The sequence below is a fragment of the Bombina bombina genome, chromosome 9 (genome assembly GCF_027579735.1).
Source record: "Bombina bombina isolate aBomBom1 chromosome 9, aBomBom1.pri, whole genome shotgun sequence".
Classification (NCBI taxonomy): Eukaryota; Metazoa; Chordata; class Amphibia; order Anura; family Bombinatoridae; genus Bombina; species Bombina bombina.
The window spans coordinates 101,128,664-101,153,663 of NC_069507.1; the positions used below are offsets into that span (position 1 = coordinate 101,128,664).

Here is a 25,000-nt window from a genome sequence, read left to right on the forward strand (position 1 = left end):
ACAAGTTTCAAGTAATAGTTACATGGTAGGCCACTGTTGGGCCAATTGATTAGTGGTTATAAGCATGAGCAGAGACCGATATATAGATTATATGAGCAGTTTAGATATGGCATAAGGAAATCCGAGGACACATATCTAATGTTTTCCTCTGTTAGATATATTGTCTAACTATAAACTAGACACTAGCATACTATGTGAAATTCCTCTAATGTTATAGCTAAATGGCAACCAACTTTCTTCAAGTCACGGTAATATAGTATAGGTTGCTAAAGGGTGTAAGGTGTCAAAGCTAACTATCTCTACTTAACTTTGCTACATGTTATCCACCATTTCCCCCTCCGGCTGAGGAAGAAATGGGAAACATGTTTCCAACCAGCTTGTTTTTAACATACATTTAGGATGAGCTATTTGAGAGGATACTAGTTAGAACAGTATAGTAATGGACATCAGGTTACCACCACTTGATATAGAGAGTCTGGTGGTGCGCAAATGATGTAAAATGACTACAGTAAGTAAAAAAAACAAGTATGGTAACAAATAAAATAAAAGGTTAACATGTCAACCTACAAATCTTAAGATATTAATTGGAGTTGGTAAGGACAGGCTAAAAAAAACACACTCTAGAAATGCATAACCATTATAAGGTCATGACCTGAAAAGACATGGGGAAAATGAGAGCCAACTTTGCCAGGAGGGTATGTAATAGTAATATCAAAAAGTACCAATAGTATATATGTAACCTAGTACCTCGTAGTGTAGCATAGTTATATTCCAAATTGTCAACCAACCCCACGTTTCTGGAAGTGTTCAAGACCGGGATCACAGAGCAAATTAATCTTCTGATATATTAAGAATATTAAGATGTATTATATTATCAATTGAAATATAAATGATCATACTGTGAAGCACAGTAGAACCAATTATGGGGGAATCAGCTATAAAAGTCAAAGGAACTATAATTAGTCTGAAATATAATTATATGGTAAACTAGGAGGCTATGCATTCATCTGTAAATAACATAAATATTGGTTAATGTAGACACATGATATCTATGTTGTAATATTTTTTTATATTGAGAAAAAGTTATAAGGGGGAAGAGTTAAAATGAGAAACCAGTGTTAATAATCAGTCCAACTGCCAGAAAGTTCCCTTATCTAAGAACACATATAGCAGGCAGCCTGAGCTTACTGGATATGGATAACAACTTCTACGTAAAATATAACAGCCTAAACATCAACATTTTGTTGTGACCTGTTTAACTTACATTATAAACAATGAGCTAGTAGACAAAGGATATTATATAGAGAAATCATATTTGATGTGAAAGTCTTGGGAAAGTTCTCAAGAGCAGGGAGGTTTGTCAGGCTCTTAAAAACTAAATAACAGTGTCGCTGGGATCATGTATCATCACCCAATATTTTCTCTCTAGTTCCGGCAGGGTAATAGGGACACTAATCTTGGATTTTAGGTAGTCTTTAACCTAACCCACATGCAACTGGTTGGGGTGCATATTGTAGGGGATATGTGAGAAGTTAGAGTAGGAAGAGACCTCCAAGGCATTTTTAGATCTGAAAAATCCCATTTTTAACTCAGATAACTGGTTTCAACTCCTCAGCAGCACATGTATACCTCTGCTTTTAGCAGCGCCTACAAAACTCGCCCTCCAGTGTGGTAATAAAGGTGTAGCTGAATTAGTGGAGGTCAGGGCTGCATACAGACTCGGCTGAGGATTAGTTTTGCAGTGTAGGTTAGTAAGGAGATCTGTTGTAATACCCTGCCTCTGCCGGCTTACATCTCGCTCCTGGTGACCAGTCGCCGTCTCTATAGAGCTCACAGGCATCAGGTAGGAAGGGTCATCTGACCTGTATGAATCTGGAATGGGATCCGTGACACAACTGGGGTCACTTATTTGAATAGCGTGACACAGCAGGAGCTCCTGTTGGACGAAGGAAATTGCAACCTCTGGCTCCGCTACATTGCCTAATTCATCCTGTGTGCTCAGATTTCGTATATGTTGTGACAGTCTTTCAAATCTATCCTGCATGGCCTCTTCCAACTTCAACAATAGGGCCCGTACTGTAGTATAGGAGTCCTCCATTTTGTTGCCTCTGTAGATGCACCCCAGTGTCTCCACAAATTATATGAAAGAGTGGGCCCCTACTCGCGATACACAAATGTCTCCAGACTTCAGATATCGACATATCCAGTGTCAGGTATATATGTCTCACAGTAATTCTCTAGTGTGGTCTGGTAGATGGAGAGTAGTAGCGGCCAGAGATGTGTGCATTTTAGACCCCTGGAACCCCATCAACTGCAGGCCTCTACTACAGGTCCCGGTCTCTTGCAGCTGTGTCATTTAGTAAATTTTGGTTTGTGCAGGGGCTTGGTGAGCTTTCAGGCATTGCTCGCATGGTTGTCTTCAAGAAAGGATCTAGGTTTGCCCATAGGCCTCAAAGATCGGCATTGCCGTGAAGTGGGGGATATTTGTCCTACAAAAAGTAGGTTAATGGTCTTACCCACTCTCTCAATGTCTGTTGATAAAGAGAGTGTCCTTTAAAGAAGGTAGTGCAGATTTTTTAGAGCTTATTGCCTTATCAATAGTTGGAGCTCAAAGCAGATGCGACTGCTCTCCTCGGCTGTTGGCTCCGCCCCTGCTCTTCTCAACCTTTTAATCCTTCCCTTGTCCAGACCTTGTGGCCTACAGTATAGTTCTGCAATTAAATCAACACTTGAAAAAGATGCACTCTCCACTGTTTGCCATGCATCATGCACTCGACGACAACTGTGACAAACCAAACAGACCAACTATCTTCATTGATGTTCACGGACTGCTAAATGTCAGTGGAGAAATTCATGCACCCATGCTGATTTCCTGCATTATAAATTCATCCTCAGGTAATAGAATCTGCCCTCAGCCTGGCCGAACAAGTCTATTTCTATTTCATACTCCTATCTTCTGTTCATCTCACAACCTGCCCACTTGACCACATTCCTTCACGCTATTTAGAATGAAGCATTCAAAGAAAAGATTAGTCTGACAATAACATGTAGATGTATTTTTAAACATTTCATTAGCTGTTTAAATATTGACAAAAATAAGTGTAACGTTTTTGTGTCTATAAAACAATGGGAGCTGCCATGTTGTATTTTAGGTTACATTCTCTGCTGTGGCCAATTAGGGACAGATATAAATAGGTCACTAGAGTATGCAGCCAATCACTGTATGGAATTTAACAGTGTTCTGCACTTTCATTTCTATCAGGAGCTGAAAAGCTCACAATTTCAGAGTGGAATTAAAAGGAAAAGGTGGCAAAATAAATATAAGTATATTGCATATTTATTTTATTATATACGATTTATCATTTATATTACCATCTCAAAGTGTTTAATGTCCTTTAATTATTATTTTTTTTATTTTTTTTTAAACAATTTTATTTATTTATTTGAAAGTTTTGACAAAACAGTAAATCTGCATATAGCGATCAACAGATAATCGCAGTTGTACAAATCAAGAGGTTTGTTCACCTTATTATGTTACAAAACAAATAGAAGGGTATGATACACAACTAACATAAGGAACTATCGTAGAAGTTGTCCCATGTTGAAGCCATACAAATGTCCTTTAATTATGTAATACTTTATTTAATTATGTTTTACTTGTGTTTTGTTATAATTTATTGCAGCCCTATTGTAGATCTAGTCAAGCTAACACATACACTGTAGCACACACAGAAAAAGTCCAGCACTCGCTCACAAGCTCTCAGCTAGGATTAAAAGCAAAACTGAAAGAGTTAGTTACCCCATTTTGCCGAATGGGACAAGCCCAGGTACCACATCAAGGTCTCTTCCACATATATATGAGTCTCTAATACATCCAAACAACTGCAAGCTAATAATCAAACAAACTGAGAACAAATCAGGGTTCACAGACTTATGTAATCACCCTGGGCATAAGAAAAACAAGGAGAAAGGACAGCACATCCTGACCGGATCGGGTACACATCCCATGACCCATAAACAGGCTCCGCTTTGGTTGCTATAACACTCACATAAAGCTACACTATTTACAGAGTCACAGGCAGTTAACCCCGGGCCTGCCTGGGTGCAAGTCCATAGGGAGAATTACAGAAACAGACACTGCAATCAAAGCTGAGCCTGTTAATGGGTAATGGGATGTGTACCCGGTCTGGTCAGGATGTGCTGTCCTTTCTCCTTGTTAAGCCAACACATAACTCACAACTTGTAATAAGAAGAGTGATGTTTAGAGCGGCAGCTCTATCTATTGAAAGTATAGGGCGCACTAAAGAGATGTCGGCCACTCTAAACATTCTCTGGTTAAACTATTTTACTTGTTGCACCAGATTGTATAGTGCACCCTGAACTATCAATAGCACTCCACTAGTAACCTAGGCCCTAGAGCTTTAATTTCCCTTTAAACAGGATTATGGTACTTGTACACAGCAGTTTTTGAAATACTCAGACTAGCCCGTCTGGCACCAACAACCATGCCACGTTTAAAGTCACTTAAGTCCCCTTCCCCATTCTGATGCTTGGTTTGATCTTTAGCAAGTCGTCTTCACCATGCTGCCTAAATGCATTGAGTTGCTGCCATGTGATTGGCTGATAAGCAATTTGTGTTACCAAGCAACACCACTAAATAATTTTTAAAATTTATATTTTGTTTATCAGGATTCTTAAAACCTTTTAATTTTTCTTTCATTATTCAGATCAGACAATTTTCCACGCACCTCTAGTATCAAATTTGCTTCATTCTCTTGGGATCCTTTGCATTACTGGGAGTTAGCTGAACACATTGGATCAGCCAATGACAAGAGGCATATATAGCTTCCAGTAGCTCTTTGCTGCTCCTACGCCTACTTAGGTGTACTTTTCAACAAAGAACACCAAGAAAATTAAGCAAATTATTTCATAGAAATAAACAGAAATGTTGTTTCAAATTGTATTCTCTAACTGAATCATGAAATACATTTTTTGGGGTTTCATATCCCTTTAAAAATAATAATCCTAGTGTCAGTATCACAATGTATATTTTCTGCAAACTTCAGTATTTTTATTATTAAACTACTTATTGTCGGATCAGCAATAAAGTTAATGTTTTTAGTATTAAAAAAGTATTTTCTTATATCTCTGAACAGTATAACAAGCAAAGACCAGGAATTGTATATAATCTCTTGGATAAGAGGTCATATGAGTTTACCATTAGCAGCAATTTCTTTTTCTTTGTTTATTTTACACAGATCTAAAAAAGTAAACAGTAACTGTGTCTGAGAGGAATGATACTTGAAACCACAGTGAAAAATATAAAATGATGAGAGACTGATCAGCAGGAATGCTTAAAAAATGTTAGCCATTTTACTTTCTGGAGTGTATTAAATTATTTACAAATAGCATATTTAACTTTATTTTGTCATTTGAAATGGCTGCTTTTGCCTGTTGAAACATTTAATTCTGCAGTATTGGCTATATAAAAGTTATGTAAAAGAAGGACAGCACCAAAAATCAACCTCCCACTGGGGAGTAGGAGAGCGAATGTGAGCCAGCCAACCCATTTGAAATGGTGTTTCCTGCAGCATATTTGAATACAATGAACCCTGATCAGGTGCTTGTTCTTTAAAGGGGACATTTACACATATCAGAAATTATGTCATGGTTCAGATAGAGCATATCATTGGTCAATTTATTACATTTACTTAATGTTGAAAAGCATATGCAGGTAGCTCCAGAAGTAGCAATTCATTACTAGGAGCTAGCTGGTTATTGGAGGCTGCACACATATATGTCTGTTGTCATTGGCTCACAAGATTTGTTCCGCTAGGTCACAGTGGTGCATTGCTGCTCTGGGATTGACTTAAATAAATATGCTGTTATTTTGGGCACATCAGCTTGTTATCAGCATGCTTGAGTGATAATTTTCAATCTAATGAACTTTAATCTTTGTGACTGCTGACTATGGTTGTTCTTTGACTGTGGCGGACAAGGAGCTGAGCGGGTGCATCCTTCAATTCTTGGACCCAGGCAGCACAATACCTTAAGCCAGCCCTCCCCTGCATGAGTACAGATTAATTAAAGGGGTAGTAAAGTCCAAATTAAACTTACATGATTCAGATAGGGAATGTAATTTTAAACAACTTTATCATTTACTTTTATCATCAAAGTTGCTTTGTTCTTTTGGTATTCTTAGTTGAAAGATAAACCTAGGTAGGCTCATATGCTAATTTCTAAGCCTTTGAAGGCCGCCTCTTATCTGAATGCATTTGACAGTTTTTCCACAGCTAGAGAGCGTTAGTTTATGTGTTTCATATCAATAACATTGTGCTCATACACGTGGAGTTATTTAAGAGTCAGCACTAATTGCCTAAAATGCAAATCTGTCAAAAGATCTTAGATAAGGAGGCAGTCAGCAGAAGCTTAGCTACAAGGTAATTACAGAGGGAAAAGCTATATTTCTATAACAGTGCTGGTTATGCAATACTGTGGAATGGTAAATAAAGGGATTATCTATATTTTTAACTCCTTAAGGACCACAGAACTTTTCCATTTTCTGACCGTTTGGGACCAAGGCTATTTTTACATTTCTGCTGTTTTTTTGTTTAGCTGTAATTTTCCTCATTACTGTACCCACACATATTATATAAAAAAATTTCTCGCCATTAAATGGACTTTCTAAAGATACCATTATTTTCATCATATCTTATAATTTACTATAAAAACAAATATAAAATATGATGAAGAAATGGAAAAAACCCACACTAACTTTGACCCCCAAAATCTGTTACACATCTACAACCACCAAAAACACCCATGCTAAATAGTTTCTAAATTTTGTCCTGAGTTTAGAAATACCCAATGTTTACATGTTCTTTGCTTTTTTTTGCAAGTTATAGGGCAATAAATGCAAGTAGCACTTTGCTATTTCCAAACCACGTTTTTTCAAAATTAGTAATAGTTACATTGTAACTCTGATATCTATCAGGAATCCCTGAATATCCCTTGACATGTATATATTTTTTTTAGAAGACATCCCAAAGTATTGATCTAGGCCCATTTTGGTATATTTCATGCCACCATTTCACCGCCAAATGCGATCAAATAAAAAAAATTGTTAATTTTTTCACAAACTTTTCACAAACTTTAGGTTTCTCATTGAAATTATTTACAAACAGCTTGTGCAATTATGGCATAAATGGTTGTAAATGCTTCTCTGGGATCCCCTTTGTTCAGAAATAGCAGACATATATGGCTTTGGAGTTGCTTTTTGGTAATTAGAAGGCCGCTAAATGCCACTGCGCACCACACGTGTATTATACCCAGCAGTGAAGGGGTTAATTAGGTAGCTTGCAGGGTTAATTTTAGCTTTAGTGTAGAGATCAGCCTCCCACCTGACACAGCCCACCCCCTGATCCCTCCTAAACAGCTCTCTTTCCTCCCCCACCCCACAATTGTCTCTGCCATCTTAAGTACTGGCATAAAGTCTGCCAGTACTAAAATAAAAGTTTTGTTTTTTTGTTTTTTTTAAACATAATTCTACTGTGTAGGATCCTCCCTTAGCCACCAACCTCCCTGAACCCCCCAAAACAGCTCTCTAACCCTCCCACTCTACCTTATTGTGCGCCATCTAAAATATGGTATTTAAAAAAATATTTTCTGTAGTGTAGCTGCTCCCCTCAATATCCAACCACCACCTCCTCGCAGGTCCCTTAGCTGAAAATTCCCACCCTTCCCAGTCCTCTCTCCCACCTTATTAAATTTTTTTATTGTGCCATAGTGTAGCGATCCCACCCACTCCCGCCCCCGTGCACGTGTCTGCCCCCTGTCCCCGTGAACACTTGTGCGCCCCCGGTGGCCTCGCACACGATCCCGCCCCCTCCGACGCACTTCCTTCACCGATGGCCGCCCATCCGCCTCGGCTTCCACCCACCAACGATCACGGCCATCGATGGCCGATGTAGAGAGGGCCACAGAGTGGCTCTCTCTGCATCGGACTTCTAACAAATGTTATTGCAGGATGCCTCAATATCGAGGCATCACTGCAATAACATGAAAGCGGCTGGAAGCAATCAGGATCGCTTACACTGCTTGGAAAGACTAACAACGTACAGGGTACGCCCTTGTTCGTTAACGACTTTTTTTGTAGGACGTACCCTGTATGTCGTTGGTCATTAAGGGGTTAAACAATAACATTTTTGGTGTTTACTATCCCTTTTACAACTCTTGAGTTCTTGAAAATCTGGACTGTTAGTTGATTTCTACAATTGAAGAACCCTGGTAATCAATTTATTTACCATTTTGTTCTTAGCATCTGTGTTTAATCAGGGATATTCTTAAAGAACTACATCAATGTATTACTTGAAAAATGCAATGAAAGACATCTATATTAAAATGTAAAGTTTCTACTGTAAAGAGTTTATACCAATCGAGTACTTTTTAAAGGGGTTAAAAAAGTCAAATCTAAACTTACATAATTTAGATGGAGCATGTGATTTTAAGAGACTTTTCAATTTGCATCTATTATCAAATTTACTTTGCTCTCTCAGTATATATTTTTTAAAAGCATATTTAGATAGCCTTAGGAGCAGCAGTGCGCCACTGGGAGCTAGTTGGGAATTGGTGAATACACAAATATGCCTCCTGTCATTGGCTCATCAGATGTGTTCAGCTATGTCCAAATAGTGTTAAACCCTTTTGCAGAGGATTAAACACATGGCTAGATGCAAGCAATAGTGAAATAAATTAAATGGTCTAACACGTTAGAGAATTTTCTTTTGCATTTTTATTTTTTTCTGACAGTTTTTAAAGTTATGTCTATTTCCACTCCCCCTGTATCATGTGACAGCCATCAGCCAATCACAAATGCATATACGTATATTTTGTGAATTCTTGCACATGCTCAGTAGTAGCTTAAAAAATGTAAATATAAAAAGAATGTGCACATTTTGTTAATGGGAGTAAATTGGAAAATTGTTTAAAATTGCTGCTCTATCTGAATCATGAAAGTTTAATTTTGACTTGAGTGTCCATTTAAAATACAAAATTCCTTTATAAATCTAATTTAAAAAGATAACAAGTCACACTGTTTAAAGCAAAGGTAAGTGCTGCCCATCTTACGCGTTTCTTGTACTTGCCTTAGTCATAGATACTTTTTCCAGCCCCAATCTTTTTTATCTAGCAATACAATATTCATAGATGAAATCCACATACCAATGTATACAATTACTTGTGAGAACATGTCAAACTTTTATTATTTCTAGCTAGTTATACTGTATGTTTAGTCATATTTGTGCTGGGAGGAATCTGTGATCTGAGGATGACATAATATATGTCTGGTAAAGAAAGAGAAAATAGCTGCAATTTGTATCCCTGTACATACAAGAACAAAACATCATTGTTTTAAAAAAAAAAAACTTTAAAAAGTTTATACTGTCAGTCTTCACTTTTGGCAAATTTTATATTATTTGTTAACTCTATTTATACTTTTAGTTGACAATACTTTTCAGTGTAAAACTAACAAAAACAAACAAATAAATAAATAAAAATATGTTTAGCTCCTCTTGGGCTGAAAAATCCCACAACTATAGACAAATAAGATTATCTCTCTCTATATCATATATATATATATATATATATATATATATATATATATATATATATGAATGAAACACAAAAGAAAAAAACGAGGAACCGAGAACTTGATGCTAAGTGGTTTATTGAATATACAAGGTGAGTAGCACTGTTACAGGTGTGCAAGGGGTGCTAGAACTGACGCGTTTCGCGCATGCTTACATGCGCTTCATCAGAAAAAAATGTATTCCTAATGCATGGAAGGGCAGTCTCAGGCATTTTATCCTTACTGGCCTAAACAGATGGAATGTGCAGTTCTGTTTAGCAGTCATGAAGATTCTTCTTAGACCAAGGTGCATGACAACAGAAGACAGCATGAAATATCAAAGCTGTATAGCAGTAGGGCTGGGGTTCAAGTTTGGAATATAACAACCTAACTTTATGAGTGAGGGAGAGGATTTCAATTTAGTACAAGAGAGGGTGAGCAAGCAAGGGAGAGGAATGGATAGAAGGCGAGGAATTGTGAAGAATTGTGTGAGTGCATGATGTGTATACATAAAAAACGGATGTAAAAAAATAAGTAGCATCTGTATAGTTTGTATGAGGCATGGCATGACAGCACAGTACAGTATGTGTGTGTGTATATATATATATATATATATATATTTGTTTGTGTATGTATGTGTGTATATATACAGTATTGTATTGTATTTTGTAAAATTTTGGGATGGTGGTGTGCCGCAGGATTTTTTAATGTAAACAAATGTGCCACGGCAAAAAAAAAAAAAAAAGTTGAAAATCACTGCCTTAGGTTGTCTTCTTTTTAAAAATATATACATGTGAAGGTTTTTTTTTTAGGGATTCCTGACAGATATCAGTGTTATAATGTAACTATCGCTAATTTTGAGAAAAAAAAAATGGTTTGGAAATAGCAAAGTTCTACTTGTACTTATTGCCCTATAACTTGCAAAAAAAGCAATCAACATGTAAACATTGAGCATTTCTAAGCTCAGGACAAAATTTAGAAACTATTTAGCATGGGTGTTTTTTGGTGGTTGTAGATGTGTAACAGATTTTGGGGGTCAAAGTTAGTAAAAGTGTGTTTTTTCCATTTTTTCATAATATTTTATAATTTGTTTTATAGTAAATTATAAGATATGATGAAAATAATGGCATCTATAGCAAGTCCATTAAATGGTGAGAAAATTTGTATATAATATGTTTGGGTACAGTAAATGAGTAAGAGTAAGAGGAAAGTTACAGCTAAACAAAAACACAGCTGAAATTTAAAAATAGCCCTGGTCACTCCCAAATGGTAAGAAAATTGAAAAAAATGTCTGGTCACTAAAGGGTTAAAGGAATATGAAATTCTAAACTAATCTTCCATGATACAGAGCATGTAATTTTAAAACACATTTAAATTAATTTCTATTTTGAAAATGTGTTTGTTTTCTTGGTGTCCTTTCTTTAAAAATAATATGTATATCCTACACTATTGAGAGCTAGCTGGTGATTGGTGGTTACACACAGTTGTCTCTTGACATTGGATCACCAGATGACTTCAGCTAGGTCCTAGTATTGCATCACTTCTCTGGAGCTGACTTTAACTGTGTTGAATCTCTTTTAAGGGGTTAAACACATACTTATAAACAGACAATAGTGCAATAATACAATTCTTTAACATATTAGAAACTTTTCTTTTTGCATTGCTATAGCCCTTTAACTAATTGTTAAAGGGACAGTCAAGTAAAAAATAAACTTTCATGATTCAAACAGGGCATGTAATTTTAAACCACTTTGCAATTTAGTTTAAGCACCAATTTTGCTTTGTTCTATTGATATTCTTAGTTGAAGGCTAAACCTAGGTATGATCATATGCTAATTTCTTAGACCTTGAAGGCCACCTCTAATCTGAATGCATTTTGACAGTTTTTCACCACTAGAGGGAGTTAGTTCATGTGTGTCATATAGATAACTTTGAGCTCACACATGTGAAGTTACCTAGGAGTTAGTACTGATTGGCTAAAATGCAAGTCTGTCAAAAGAACTGAAATAAGGGGGCAGTCTGCAGAGGCTTAGATACAAGGTAATCACAGAGGTAAAAAGTGTATTATTATAACTGTTTTGTTTATGCAAAACTGGGGAATGCGTAATAAAGGAATTTTCTATCTTTTTAAACAACAACATTTCTGGTGTTGACTGTCCCTTTAAAGGGATATGAAACCCAATTTTTTTTTCTTTCATGATTCAGATAGAGCAACTTTCTAATTTACTCCTATTGTTAATTTTTCTTTGTTAGCTTGGTATCTTTATTTGAAAAAGCAGGAATGTAAGCTTAGGAGCCAGCCCATTTTTGGTTCAGCACGCTGGGTAGTGCCACCAATCAGCAAACGCTACCCAGGTGCTGAAACAAAAATAGGCTGGATTCAAAGCTTAAATGCCTACTTTTATCATGGTGCGGACAGACATGATCCGCTATAGTGAATCATGTCCGCTGCACATCGATAAATGCGCTGTCGGCATTTATCATTGCACCAGCAGTTCTTGTGAACTGCTGGTGCAATACCGCCCCTGTAGATTCGTGGCCGCTAGCAGGGGGTGTCAATTAACCCGATCGTATTCGATCAGGCTGATTGCTGTCCACCACCTCAGAGGTTAAGGAGCAGCGGTCATAAATCGACTCTTAGGAGTTGCTTAATATTGCATGTTCTATCTGAATCATGAAAGAACAAAATTTAGGTTTCATATCCCTTTAACTAGTAAAAAAATATATCCCTCCATAGATAATTATATATGAAATATTAAGAATTAACTAAATGTAATTGTTCTGTTGTTTGCATTTGATAACGGTGCCAGTGTGGCATAGACACATTATGCCGCAATTTTTAGTCAAATAATAATAAAAGTTAATTTTTAATGTTTCATATAAAATAATCAATTGAGTGCTAGTTTGCTGCTATTCGGTGTATTTGGGATTACTGAGCACACTGGAGGTTGTGCCAGGAGTGCATTTCACTTTGTCACTATGGCCGGGTTTCCACAATTGTTTTTGGCCGTAAGCTGTTACAAATATAACTATCTGTAAGTGTACAGTGTACAGTGTCATTAATGATTTAAAGGTATTTGGTATATGACAAGGTGTTAGACTGAGAAGGCTCAAAGGTATATGATACATATATATAGTAGCCAGTTTGCTAAAAAAAAAAAAAAGTGTTTTTATTATTTTTTTTGGCAAAAAAGCCAATTTTCTGTAGTGTAGCTGCCCCCTTCATTAGCCTACCCTCCTCCCTCTCCCAGATCCCTTTTCCAACATTTATTCACCCCCATTTCCTTCCTCCATTCCAAACAATTCTATACTATCGCGAGCGTGTTCACACACAAGTGCGCGCTCCCGCCCGCCCCCCCACCACGCTCGCTCCCAACCATTCGCACACTGGATGAAGAGGATCCGGAACTGATCCAGTGATGGTCAGCCCACCCGCCTCCCTGCTATCCCTCCCATTCACCAAAGATCGGCACCATCGCTGGTCGATGCAGAGAGGGCCACAGAGTGGCTCTCTCTGCATCAGTGGCTAAAAAGGGGTATTGCAGGATGTCTCAATATTGAGGCATCACTGCAATACCCTGAAAGCGGGTGAAAGCGATCAAAATCACTTCCAGCTCTTGAAACCCCAGAGGCACGTCCGTGGTCGTTAATGACCGTTTTTTGTAGGATGTGTCTGGCACGTCCTTGGTTGTAAAGGGGTTAATATATATATATATATATATATATATATATATATATATATATATATATATATATGTGTGTGAAATACTGTATTTTAATATATTATACATGTGTTTTGTTATAATTTCATTCTAACCCCAACACTTTACTTCAGGTCTTCAGACATGCTACACATAACTAACCACTTAATAATATGAGCAATATTAGAGCATCTTGTGCTATCCATTGAAATATAGGGTGTGCTAAAAAATGGTCAGCCTCACTAACATTCTCTGGTTAATATCTAATAATTGAGTTGAAATATGAGATTGTGCGCTCCACTTGCAATCTAGGCCATAATACATGTACTAACATTTATGCATTATAAAAATCAAATGCATGAGAGAATAAGAGATGGAAATAAAGCAAAAAAAGTGGGTTATAATGACAGTCTATTCCAGAAATGTTATTGTTTAAAAAGATAGATAATACTTTTATTTCCCATTCCCCAGTTTTCCATGACCAACATTGTTATATTAAAATACTTCTTACCTCTGATCTTGTATTTAAGCCTCTGCAGTCTGCCCCTTATCTCAGTTCTTTTGACAGACATGCATTTTAGCCAACCAGAGCTGACTCATAAATAAATCGACGGGAGTGAACACAATGTTATCTATATGGCACACATGAACTAGCTATCTAGCCTTGAAAAACTGTCAAAATGCACTGAGATAAGAGGTGGTCTTTAAGGGCTTAAAAATCAGCATATGAGCTTACCTAGCTTTTAACAAAGATTACCAAGAGAACAAAGCAAATTTAATGATAAAAGTAAATTGGAAAGATTTTTAAAATGGCATGCCCTATCTGAATCCCTTTAAAGGTATGTCAGAGCAGAAACATATTATTTAAAGGGACGTTACTCAAATGCCAAATCACTTTACATAGAGGCAGCATACCTTAATGAAGTTGAATATAAAATATCACATGAGCATCTCTACATTAAAAATATATTCTTCCTCCAAATTTTCTCTGTAGCCTCATCCTATTGTACTAAGAATTTAAACTTCCAATCAGGATTTTTGTCTTAGGACTTGCAAGGGAGCATGCATCAGACACACTAAATGTATTTCCTTCAGTTTAAGGAATTTTACTATTAAATCTCATGAGATTATGGTAGAATCCCACAAGACCCCTGTAAAGTAGAGTGTGAACTCAATATTTATAATGCTGATTGTCTGTTCCTTTTTTACAATGCAGATGACAGTAAAAAGAGTAGCTGAAGGACAACTTCTCACAGAGAACTTACTCTAGTGAGAAATGTTGAGGTAAAATATTTTCCTTTTTTACAGAGATGTCCATGTGATATTTTTTTAGTCAGCTTTCTATAGATATGCTGCATCACTTTTAATTGATTTAACATATAATCAATATTTCCCTTTAATGGAGTAGGGAGTAGGAAAATATGCATTCCAAGTTTATCTATTACGGTTTATGTTGTCTGTGGTTGTAAATATTGGCAAGAAGAGTGACTGCTTCACTATGTTTCATAACGTTTTCTGCCATATTCATATATTGAAACGCATACACACGATTAAGATTTTTATATTCCAGTTTACCTGAGTATCTTTGTTATCCTCTAGGAAGTAAATTAGCTGTTCAGTATTGTCCAAGTTCTCAGGCACTTTTTCATCAGCACTGATGCTATGTTCTAGAGTAGCTTCCGGATTAACAAAACTATGCAAATATGTAGTAGCCTGATCTGTATTCCCCGCTTTCTGTTCTTGATCTGTAGTTCTTTGACTTATTTGCTCTTTCTTTGTAACCTCATCTGTGGTAATTGACATTTGTTGTTTGCCTTTTTGTTTTTCCAAACAATGTTCAAGGGTCTCAGAATAAATAGGGTCTGATTTTATTTGCCGATGTGTCAGGTAATCATCATCATCATCCACTTTGCTAATGTTTTCCAAATTCACAGCATTTGGAGTCGAATTATGGACATCATGAGTATTTATTGGAGTCTCACCGCTATGCTGAGACTGTTTCTCAGGACCTGTTACATATTCCTCTTTATATTCCCAATCAATCACATTTCTATCTCCATAGCTTCTAAAGGAATCTTCTGGGATGTGACTTTTGTCCTCTGAATGTTGAATCGGGACCACATCTGTGTCCTTTGTAACCATTTTTCTTCCCCGTGGGAGTGGAATAGGAGTCTTGCCACTGTTCTTTAGAAACTGATCAGAAATCACATTGGGTATTATGCTTTCTTCACTAGGAACTATGGGATGCTCTGGTACAATCCCACTGTTTATTGTATCAGAAGACTGAGCGTGGTAGGAATATTTAGTATAGTTATCAAGATCAGTTATGAGTTCTTCATTCTTAGAAGAAATATTGGGCTTCTCATTTGTGATTTGCCTAGTATCACTATAATCTTTTAAAACAAATGACTGAGTTTTCATCTCTTCATTATCTTTAATGCAGGGCTCTTCAGGACATTTGGGATTAAAAGGCACAATTGTAACTTCTTGATAATCATATTGGTCTAGAAGAGTAATGTTATCAGATTGTGAATTTGTTTTCATCTCTTCATTATTTTCATAATCTAAGGCTTTAGTGCAAGGCTCTTCAGGACATTTGGGGTTAAAAGGCACAATTGTGACTTCTTGATAATCATATTGGTCTTGAAGAGTAATGCTATCAGACTGTGACTTAGTTTTCATCTCTTCGTTATCTTCATAATCTAAGGCTTTAGTGCAGGGCTCTTCAGGACATTTGGGGTTAAAAGGCACAATTGTGACTTCTTGATAATCATATTGGTATGGAAGAGTAATGCTATCAGAGTGTGACTTAGTTTTCATCTCTTCATTATCTTCATAATCTAAGGCTTTAGTGCAGGGTTCTTCTGGACATTTGGGCTTAAAGGGCAAAATTGTGACTTCTTGATAATCATATTGGTATGGAAGAGTAATGTTACCAGACTTAACATCTTCCAGTTCCGGGGAGGTAAATCTATCTAGTTGACGACCTTCAGATGTTTTGGATTGATCTTTTGATCTATGAAAGTCATTACACTTTTGTGATACAGCATCATTCTCTGGAAGTAGAATATGCTCATGATCTAGTCTTTTCAAACCTTCATCTTTTTTAAAGTATGAATGTCCATCATGTTCTTGTGTCTTAAGAAATACAGCAGGAGTCACACCTTCTGAAAGAACGTCTGGAACTTTCTCGCTACTGGTGTTAATTTTATTGTTTGGTATTTCATCTGATTTATTTGTAGAAACTCCTGTTATTAGTGCTGATGATATAGAACTTGTTGCTTCCTTGGGGACAAAAACTGGTTTCTCTTCTAATAAGATTATCTCACTTTTCTCTGCTGCTTTTTCCTTATTTTCTGTGCTTAAGCTGTAACTCTTGGAATCTGTGTCGCTAGTAAAAAAACAATATACATAATGAGTATTCAATAAAGAAAAATGGAAACAACCATTATGAAAAATTGAACACTAGAGACATAGGCCTCTAGTTATCAATGTCTGTCGGACCTGATACGACACTGCGGATCAGGTCCGTCAGACATCGCTGAATACGGCGAGCAATACGCTCGCCATATTCAGCATTGCACCAGCAGCTCACAAGAGCTGCTGGTGCAACGCCGCCCCCTGCAGACTCGCGGCCAATAGGCGCCAGCAGGGGGTGTCAATTAACCCGATCGTACTCAATTGGGTTGTATTGTGGCGAAGTCTGTCCGCCTGCTCAGAGCAGGCGGACAGGTTATGGAGCAGCGGTCTTTGTGACCGCTGCTTCATAACTGCTGTTTCTGGCGAGCCTGCAGGCTTGCCAGAAACAAGGGGCCTCAAGCTCCATTCGGAGCTTGATACATATGCCCCTTAAGCTAAGCACACTACATTAAAATAAAACTAATCACTTTATAAACAAAATATAAAAGTGTGTGTTAAGGTATTCAACAAAAGAAAAGTCCAGAATATGAGTGGAAACATCTATAACATTCTAGGATAACCAAATAAGTAATAACTGAAAAACCCTTTACATCAAATATTTATTTAAAGAGACATGAAATCCAAAGTTTTTATTTTAGGATTTAGATAGAGCATTTTTAAACAACTTTCCAATTTACTCCTTTTATCAATTTTGTTTAATTCTCGTGGTATCCTTTGTTGAAGGAGCAGCATTGCACTACTGGGAGCTAGCTGAACATATCAGTAAGTATTGACAAGAGGCATATATGTGGAACCTCCAACCAGCAGCTACAGTCATGGCCAAAATATTGGCACCATGAATTTCTGTCAGATAATACACCACTTCACCCAGAAAATTGTTGCAATTACAAATGGTTAGGCACTCTCATGTTTATTTGTTTTGTTTGTATTGGTATGACACAAAAAAAATGGAGAAAAAAAGCCAAATCTGACACATTCCACGCAAAACTCCAAAAATGGACTGGACAAAATTATTGGCACCTTCTCAAAATTGTAAGATATAATTGCATTCCAAGTTTGTGAAGCTCCTGTAATATGTAATTAAACTCACCTGTATCAGTTAACAGGTGCTGACAATATTAAAATCACAGGGCAACCAGTTAAAATGGGGAAAAATTGACTCAACCTTGTGTGTCTCTGTGTGCCACACTGAGCATGGAGAAGAGAAAGAGCAGCAAAGAATTGTCTGAGGATTTGAGAACAAAAATTGTGGAAAAGCATGGACAATCTTAAGGTTACAAGTCCATCTCCAGAGATCTTAATGTTCCTGTGTCCACAACATTGTCAAGAAGATTACAACCCATGGCCCATGGTTGATTATTTGACCCATGATGGAATACTAATAAAGTTCTTTATTACTAGAGTAGCTGGAGAACTTTGTATATGGCTATTTGAGACTTGGTAAGTCTCCTCCGTGCACTCCTATAACAAGTGCTGTCCCCATTTGTGACTCACTGTATTGCAACGAAGGATTGTTCGAATGGTGGATAAAGAACCACGATCAACTTCCAGACAAATTGAAGCTGACCTTCAGGCACAGGATACAAGGTGTACTGAACTGGCCAGCAATGAGTCCAGGGGGCCTATCTATCAAGCTCAGAAAGGAGCTTGAGGCCCCGTGTTTCTGGCGAGCCTGCAGGCTCGCCAGAAACACCAGTTATGAAGCAGCGGTCTAAAGACCGTTGCTCCATAACCCTGTCTGCCTGCTCTGATGAGGCGGACAGGAATCGCCGTAATTCAACCCGATCGAGTACGATCAGGTTGATTGACACCCCCCTGCTGGCGGCCGATTGGCGCGAGAGTCTGCAGGGGGCGGCATTGCACCAACAGCTCTTGTGAGCTGCTGGTGCAATGCTGAATATGGAGAGTGCATTGCACTCCGCATTCAGCGATGTCTGTCGGACCTGATCCGCACTGTCGGATCAGGTCCGACAGACATTTGATAAATGAGCCCCCAGATCTCAATCTCATAGAGCACCTGTGGAGAGATCTCAAAACAGCAGTTGGGAAAAGAAACCCTTACGATCTGAGAGACCTGGAGCAGTACGCGAAAAGAAGAGTGCTCCAAAATCCCAGTAGAGAGGTGTAAGAAACTCATTGATGGTTACAGGAAGCAATTGATTTCAGTTATTTTTTCCAAGGAGTGTGCTACCAAATATTAAATTGAGGGTGCCAATAATTTTGTCCAGTCCATGTTTGGAGATTTATGTGGAATGTGTCAGATTTGGCTCCCCCCCCCCACTTTTTTGTGTTATACCAATCCAAACAAAATAAATAAACATGAGAGTGCCTAAACATTTGTAATTGCAACACTTTTCTGGGCAGAGTGGTGCATTATCTGACAAAAATGCAGAGGTGCCAATATTTTTGGCCATGACTGTAGCTTCCAGCTCTTGAGCCTACCTAGGCATGCTTTTCAACAGAGGATACCAAGAGAACTAAGCAAATGAGATAACAGAAGTAAATTGGAAATTTGTTTAAAATTGTATGCTTTATCTGAATCACAAAGAAAACATTTTGGGTTTCATGTCCATTTAAAAATGGAAAAGAAAACTAAAACTAGACAGTAGAAAATAGGAATCGGGATAAGAGAGAAACTCTAACAGCAAATTTAAAATAAAAGATAATTTACTTTGATAAGAACCATTATTATAACATTTGTTTCACAAGTGCTATTTACTCTCACCTCTCCATGCAGTCTTTTGCTTGCTGCCATCGTTGTTCTCCCCATCCTCTTGAGGTTAGCAAGAGAGGACCTAATCCTTTTCGAATTCCTCCACTTTGGAACGGTCTTGGAAGAGCCGACACATGATGATGTGTGGCGACTTTGTGAGGAAAGTCTATTATTGAACTTTCTGAGGGTGATATGGGTGATAACAGGTTTCCATAATCCGTTTCACCTCCTCCAGATGACACAAATCTCTTCAAAGATGTGCGTCTGGTCCCATATGGTTGTGGTCCTGTAAGCTGAGAAATCTTCAGAGCTGAGGGTATCTCAGGAGGAGGTGAAGAAAGACAATAGTCTGGTGGGGCATCTTGAATGGAAGAATCATGACTTACTGATGAGTAGAGGGATCCTTTTGGTCGTGGAGGAATGGCTGGCTTAGGTTTTAAGAGTGGCTTCAAACGTGGAACTTGCGGGGAAAAAATAAATAAGAAAACATCAGTAACACCTAAACCCCATGTAATATAAATATATATGTATATACTGAATTGTATATATATTTATGTGTCAATCAGTTTATAAACATATTTTAACACATACATAAGCATATACATATATATTTATTGGGAACACACAGTTCCCATAGACCGCAATATAAAGGCAATTTTCAGTGCTTTTTTTTTTTTCTTCCTATATCCCACTCCCACCAACTTTAGACCCCAAAACTGCCTAGTGCAGTTTTTGTTTATTAAAAAAAAAAGGCTAGATTTTTTAAAATAAAAAAACATAATGCCCTCTATTTTAAGGGCATTTGGGGTACTTTTAGAAAATTAAACAGATAAAGATCTCTGGTTAATTTTCTAAACACTAACCGCTATCGCGAGCTCACAGTAGCAATAACCAGCCACTTGTAATGATTTCCTAAAGGTCGTATGCACCCCCCCCTTGTTCCCCCAGTTCCTACGCCCATGACTGCAGCAACATGGTATTAATCCTTTCAGAAAGCTTTCACGACATGCTTACATGTTAATTTATTGCACTTACAAGGCATTTTATGACCCTTTAAATTAGTTCTTTTCATATATCATATACAGTATTATCTTTGCTTGCTGCTCTTCTAAATATATAATAGAAAAATGTAATTGTTCATTTTAATGTATTTTCCTCTGATGTGTAAATAATGATAACAATATCAAAGAAAGTTATCTTATCTTGTATGACGATATCACTGCTTGGTGTACGGATATCACTGCAGTGCTTGGTGTACGGATATCACTGCTTGGTGTATAAGCAATATGGCAAAAAAAAAAAAAAAAATAGCATCAGTTAAATTATTAATTTAACAAATACCTCCCATTCATGTAAATAAGAGTTAATGTGTGCTAAACCTTAGCAACCTTTCATAAACACCAAGTGAACAGTCAAATTGACATATTTGTATGATATGACTCATTTGCATTCTTCAGCACAGCTTGGCACACACTGGCAGAAATGTTCTCACTTACTTGCCATATACACCAGGACTGTGCAAACCTTACAAACTATGGGCTATGCTGACTTTTTTTTTTTTTTTTACATTGAAGACTGGAAACATATTATTCATTAGAATATACAAAGACTAATCTTTTTAAATGTATGGCCATTTATATTAACTGAAATAAAACACATTTGTATAAAAAAACTGCACATGAACAATTCTTTAAAGGGACTGTCTACTTTATTTTTGTTATTGTTTAAAAAGATAGAGATAATCCCTTTATTACCCATTCCCCAGTTTTTCATAACCAACACTGTCATATTAGTACACTTTTTACCTCTGTGATTACCTTGTATCTAAGCCTCTGCAGACTGCCCCCTTTTCTCAGTTCTTTTGACAGACTTGCATTTTAGCCAATCAGTGCTGACTTATAAATAATTCCACGGGAGTGAGCAAAATGTTAACTATTTGGCACACATGAACTAGCGCTTACTAGCTGTGAAACACTGTCAAAATGCACTGAGCAAGTGGCGGCCTTCAATGGCTTAGAAATCAGTTTGAGCCAACCTAGGTTTAGCTTTTAACAAAAATACCTAGAGAACAAAGCAAATTTGATCATAACAGTAAATTGGAAATGGAAAGTTGTTTAAAATTGCATGCCCTATCTACACATGGCGTTACTTAAATGGAGAGTAGTGCTGTTTTATCAGTACCCCTTTCACATGTTCATTTTATTCCATAATGTATAATATATATATATATATATATATATATATATATATATATATATATATATATATATATATATAATCTAGCAAGAAACACAGGCTGCCTATTTGCATGAATTATTTTTATTTTCTGTTAACTCAGCCAGCTTTTACTCAACTTCAGTTATCATCTGCATGATTCACATTTCTGAACATCCTGGGCCAGATAACGAGTGGTGCGGTAACTGTTGGGCATGAGCGAAAAGGGGTTTATTGCAGATCTTTGCACACTTCGAAAGTAGCGCACATATTACAAGTTGAGAGTAAAAGTGTTCGATTGAGCGCAGCTGAATTTAATGTGCATCAGGATAGCGTGACTTGAGAGCTCTGGTTAACTGTTATGTGAGTCAAAAAAGTTGCACAAAACACACAAAACACATACAAGAGTACATTTACACTCATAATAACACTAATTAAATGATTTAAAAATTAATTGCAAAAAAATGTTTTACACATATAAACAATTTATATATATATATATATATATATATATATATATATATATATATATATATATATATATATATATATATATATATAAAAATAAATATAGGTAGTAAGGTAAACGGACAAAGAAAACTCTCTATTCCTGGGAGACCAATGGCCGCCGTCCACGCGGCTAAGAATCAGCACATACAGAGCTGCTGATACAAAATAGCTTTGAAAAAGCGCCAACCGGCGTGAAACGCGTCAGATGACGTCATTACCTCCCTGTCTCTCTGCAATACTGTGAGTGACTGCGTGTACCGCAGCTCCTGTGTAAACTTTTTTACTATTATCTGCAATAAATTTTCTATGTTTATCTTATCTAAGTGCAGTGTGCATAGTGTCTATACCTGATAACAACTACTAAAGTTTGGAAATGTGTGCCCTAGACTATGGGCTTTAGACCTCTCTTTTTCTTTGGGACTCCGGAATCCTTTTTTGCTATATATATATATATATATATACATACATAGACACACACACACACACAACAGTTTGTTTGCAAATGCACTCATCAATCAAAAGAGAGAGTACTGGGGTGCTGTGCAATAAAAAACATCAATTCCATTCACTCCAGAATAGACACTGCACTCACCGGATTCTTTGTAAAGTAAAACGTCTCTTTTATTGAAGCTGTATTAAAAAGGCATAAAAAGGAATATGCCTATTAAATACAGCTTTAATAAAAGTGACGTTTTACTTTACAAAGAATCCGGTGAGTGCAGTGTCTATTCTGGAGTGAATGGAGTGGAATTTATATATATATATATATATATATATATATATATATATATATATATATATATATATATATATATATATATATATACATTGAAGCCCTTTGCTGTCAAATAGCTGAAAACACGTGAAATCATATTTATGCAATATTCATATTTAATGAATTTTTTAACTGTGTATTTACTGTGAATATTTCACAATCCAATATTCTTCACATAGGGGAATAAGTATTTTTAAATAGTATCCTATAATAATAATAATAATAATATTAATAATAATAATAATAATCCTATATCTATCTGTATATATCTATACCTATATATAATCATATAGATATATAGGTAAGGATATATATTTTATTAAAAAAAATGTTATATACAGTATCTGTAAAGTAGTGAGTGTACAGCCTGTATAATAGTGTAAATTTGCTGCACCCTCAAAATAACTCAACACACAGCCATTAATGTCTAAACCATTGGCACAAAAGTGAGTACACCCCTAAGTGGAAATGTCCAAATTGGGCCCAAAGTGTCAATATTTTGTGTGGCCACCATTATTTTCCAGCACTGCCTTAAGCCTCTTGGGCATGGAGTTCACCAGAGCTTTACAGGTTGCCACTGGAGTCCTCTTCCACTCCTCCATGATGACATCACAGAGTGCTTCACCACCTTCCGTTTAATGACGCCCCATAGATGCTCAATAAGGTTTAGGTCTGGAAACATGCTTGGCCAGTCCATAACCTTTACCTTCAGCTTGCAAGACAGTGGTCATCTTTGAGGTGTGTTTGGAGTCATTATCATGTTGGAATACTGCCCTGCTGCCCAGTCTCCGAAGGGAGGGGATCATGCTCTGCTTCAGTATGTCACAGTACATGTTGGCATTCATGGTTACCTCAATGAACTGTAGCTCCCCAGTGCCGGCAGCACTCATACAGGCCCAGACCATGACACTCCCACCACCATGCTTGACTGTAGGCACAACCCACTTGTCTTTGTACTCCTCACCTGGTTGCCACCACACATGCTTGACACCATCTGAACCAAATAAGTTTATTTTGGTCTCATTGGACCACAGGACATGGTTCCAGTAATCCATGTCCTTAGTCTGCTTGTCTTCAGCAAACTGTTTGTGGGCTTTCTTGTGCATCATCTTTAGAAAAGGCTTCCTTCTGGGACGACAGCAATGCAGACCAATTTGATGAAGTGTGTGGTGTATGGTCTGAGCACTGACAGGCTGACCCCCCGCCCCTCTAACCTCTGCAGCAATGCTGGCAGCACTCAAACATCTATTTTACAAAGACAACCTCTGGATATGATGCTGAGCATGGGCACTCAACTTCTTTGGTCGACCATGGCGAGGCATGTTCTGAGTGGAACTTGTCCTGTGAAACTGCTGTATGGTCTTGCCCACCGTGCTGCAGCACAGTTTCAGGGTCTTGGCAAGCTTTATATAGCCTAGAACATTTTTATGTAGCACAAGAATTATTTTTTTTTCAGATCCTCAGAGAGTTCTTTGCCATGAGGTGCCATGTTGAACTTCCAGTGACCAGTATGAGAGAGTGTGAGAGCAATAACTCCAAATTTAAGACACCTGCTACCGATTCACACCTGAGACCTTGTAACACTAAGATTTACATGACACTGGGGAGGGAAAATGGCTAATTTGCCCAATTTGTACATTTCCACTTAGGGGTGTACTCACTTTTGTTGCCAACGGTTTAGACATTAATGGCTGTGTGTTGAGTTATTTTGAGGGGACAGCAAATTTACATTGTTATACAGGCTGTACACTCACTACTTTACATTGTAACAAAGTGTCATTCCTTCAGTGTTGTCACATGAAAGAATATAATAAAATATTTACAAACATGTGAGGTGTGTACTCAATTTTGTGAGATACTGTATATATATATATATATATATATATATATATATATATATATATATATATATATGTATGTATTTAAGAATAAATAGAACATATTCTGCTATGTGAAGAACATTGGAATGCAAAATATTCATATTTCATGTTAGGTTAGCGCACTTGAGTAAATGCGATCAGGTTTGTGTTCTAATATGGGTG

At 37.0% G+C, this 25,000-nt stretch overlaps 1 protein-coding gene across 1 annotated transcript in view; it reads right to left on the reverse strand.

Annotated features, from left to right (window-relative positions):
- Positions 1 to 25,000, reverse strand: part of TNKS1BP1 (tankyrase 1 binding protein 1) — a 127,373-nt gene that overhangs the window by 87,924 nt on the left and 14,449 nt on the right. Inside the window, exons 3-4 of the mRNA XM_053692275.1 lie at positions 19,472 to 19,919; positions 14,902 to 16,717 (exon numbers count right to left, since the gene is read on the reverse strand). Coding sequence (XP_053548250.1) covers positions 14,902 to 16,717; positions 19,472 to 19,919 — 2,264 coding nt within the window. The remainder of the gene's footprint in view (positions 1 to 14,901; positions 16,718 to 19,471; positions 19,920 to 25,000) is intronic.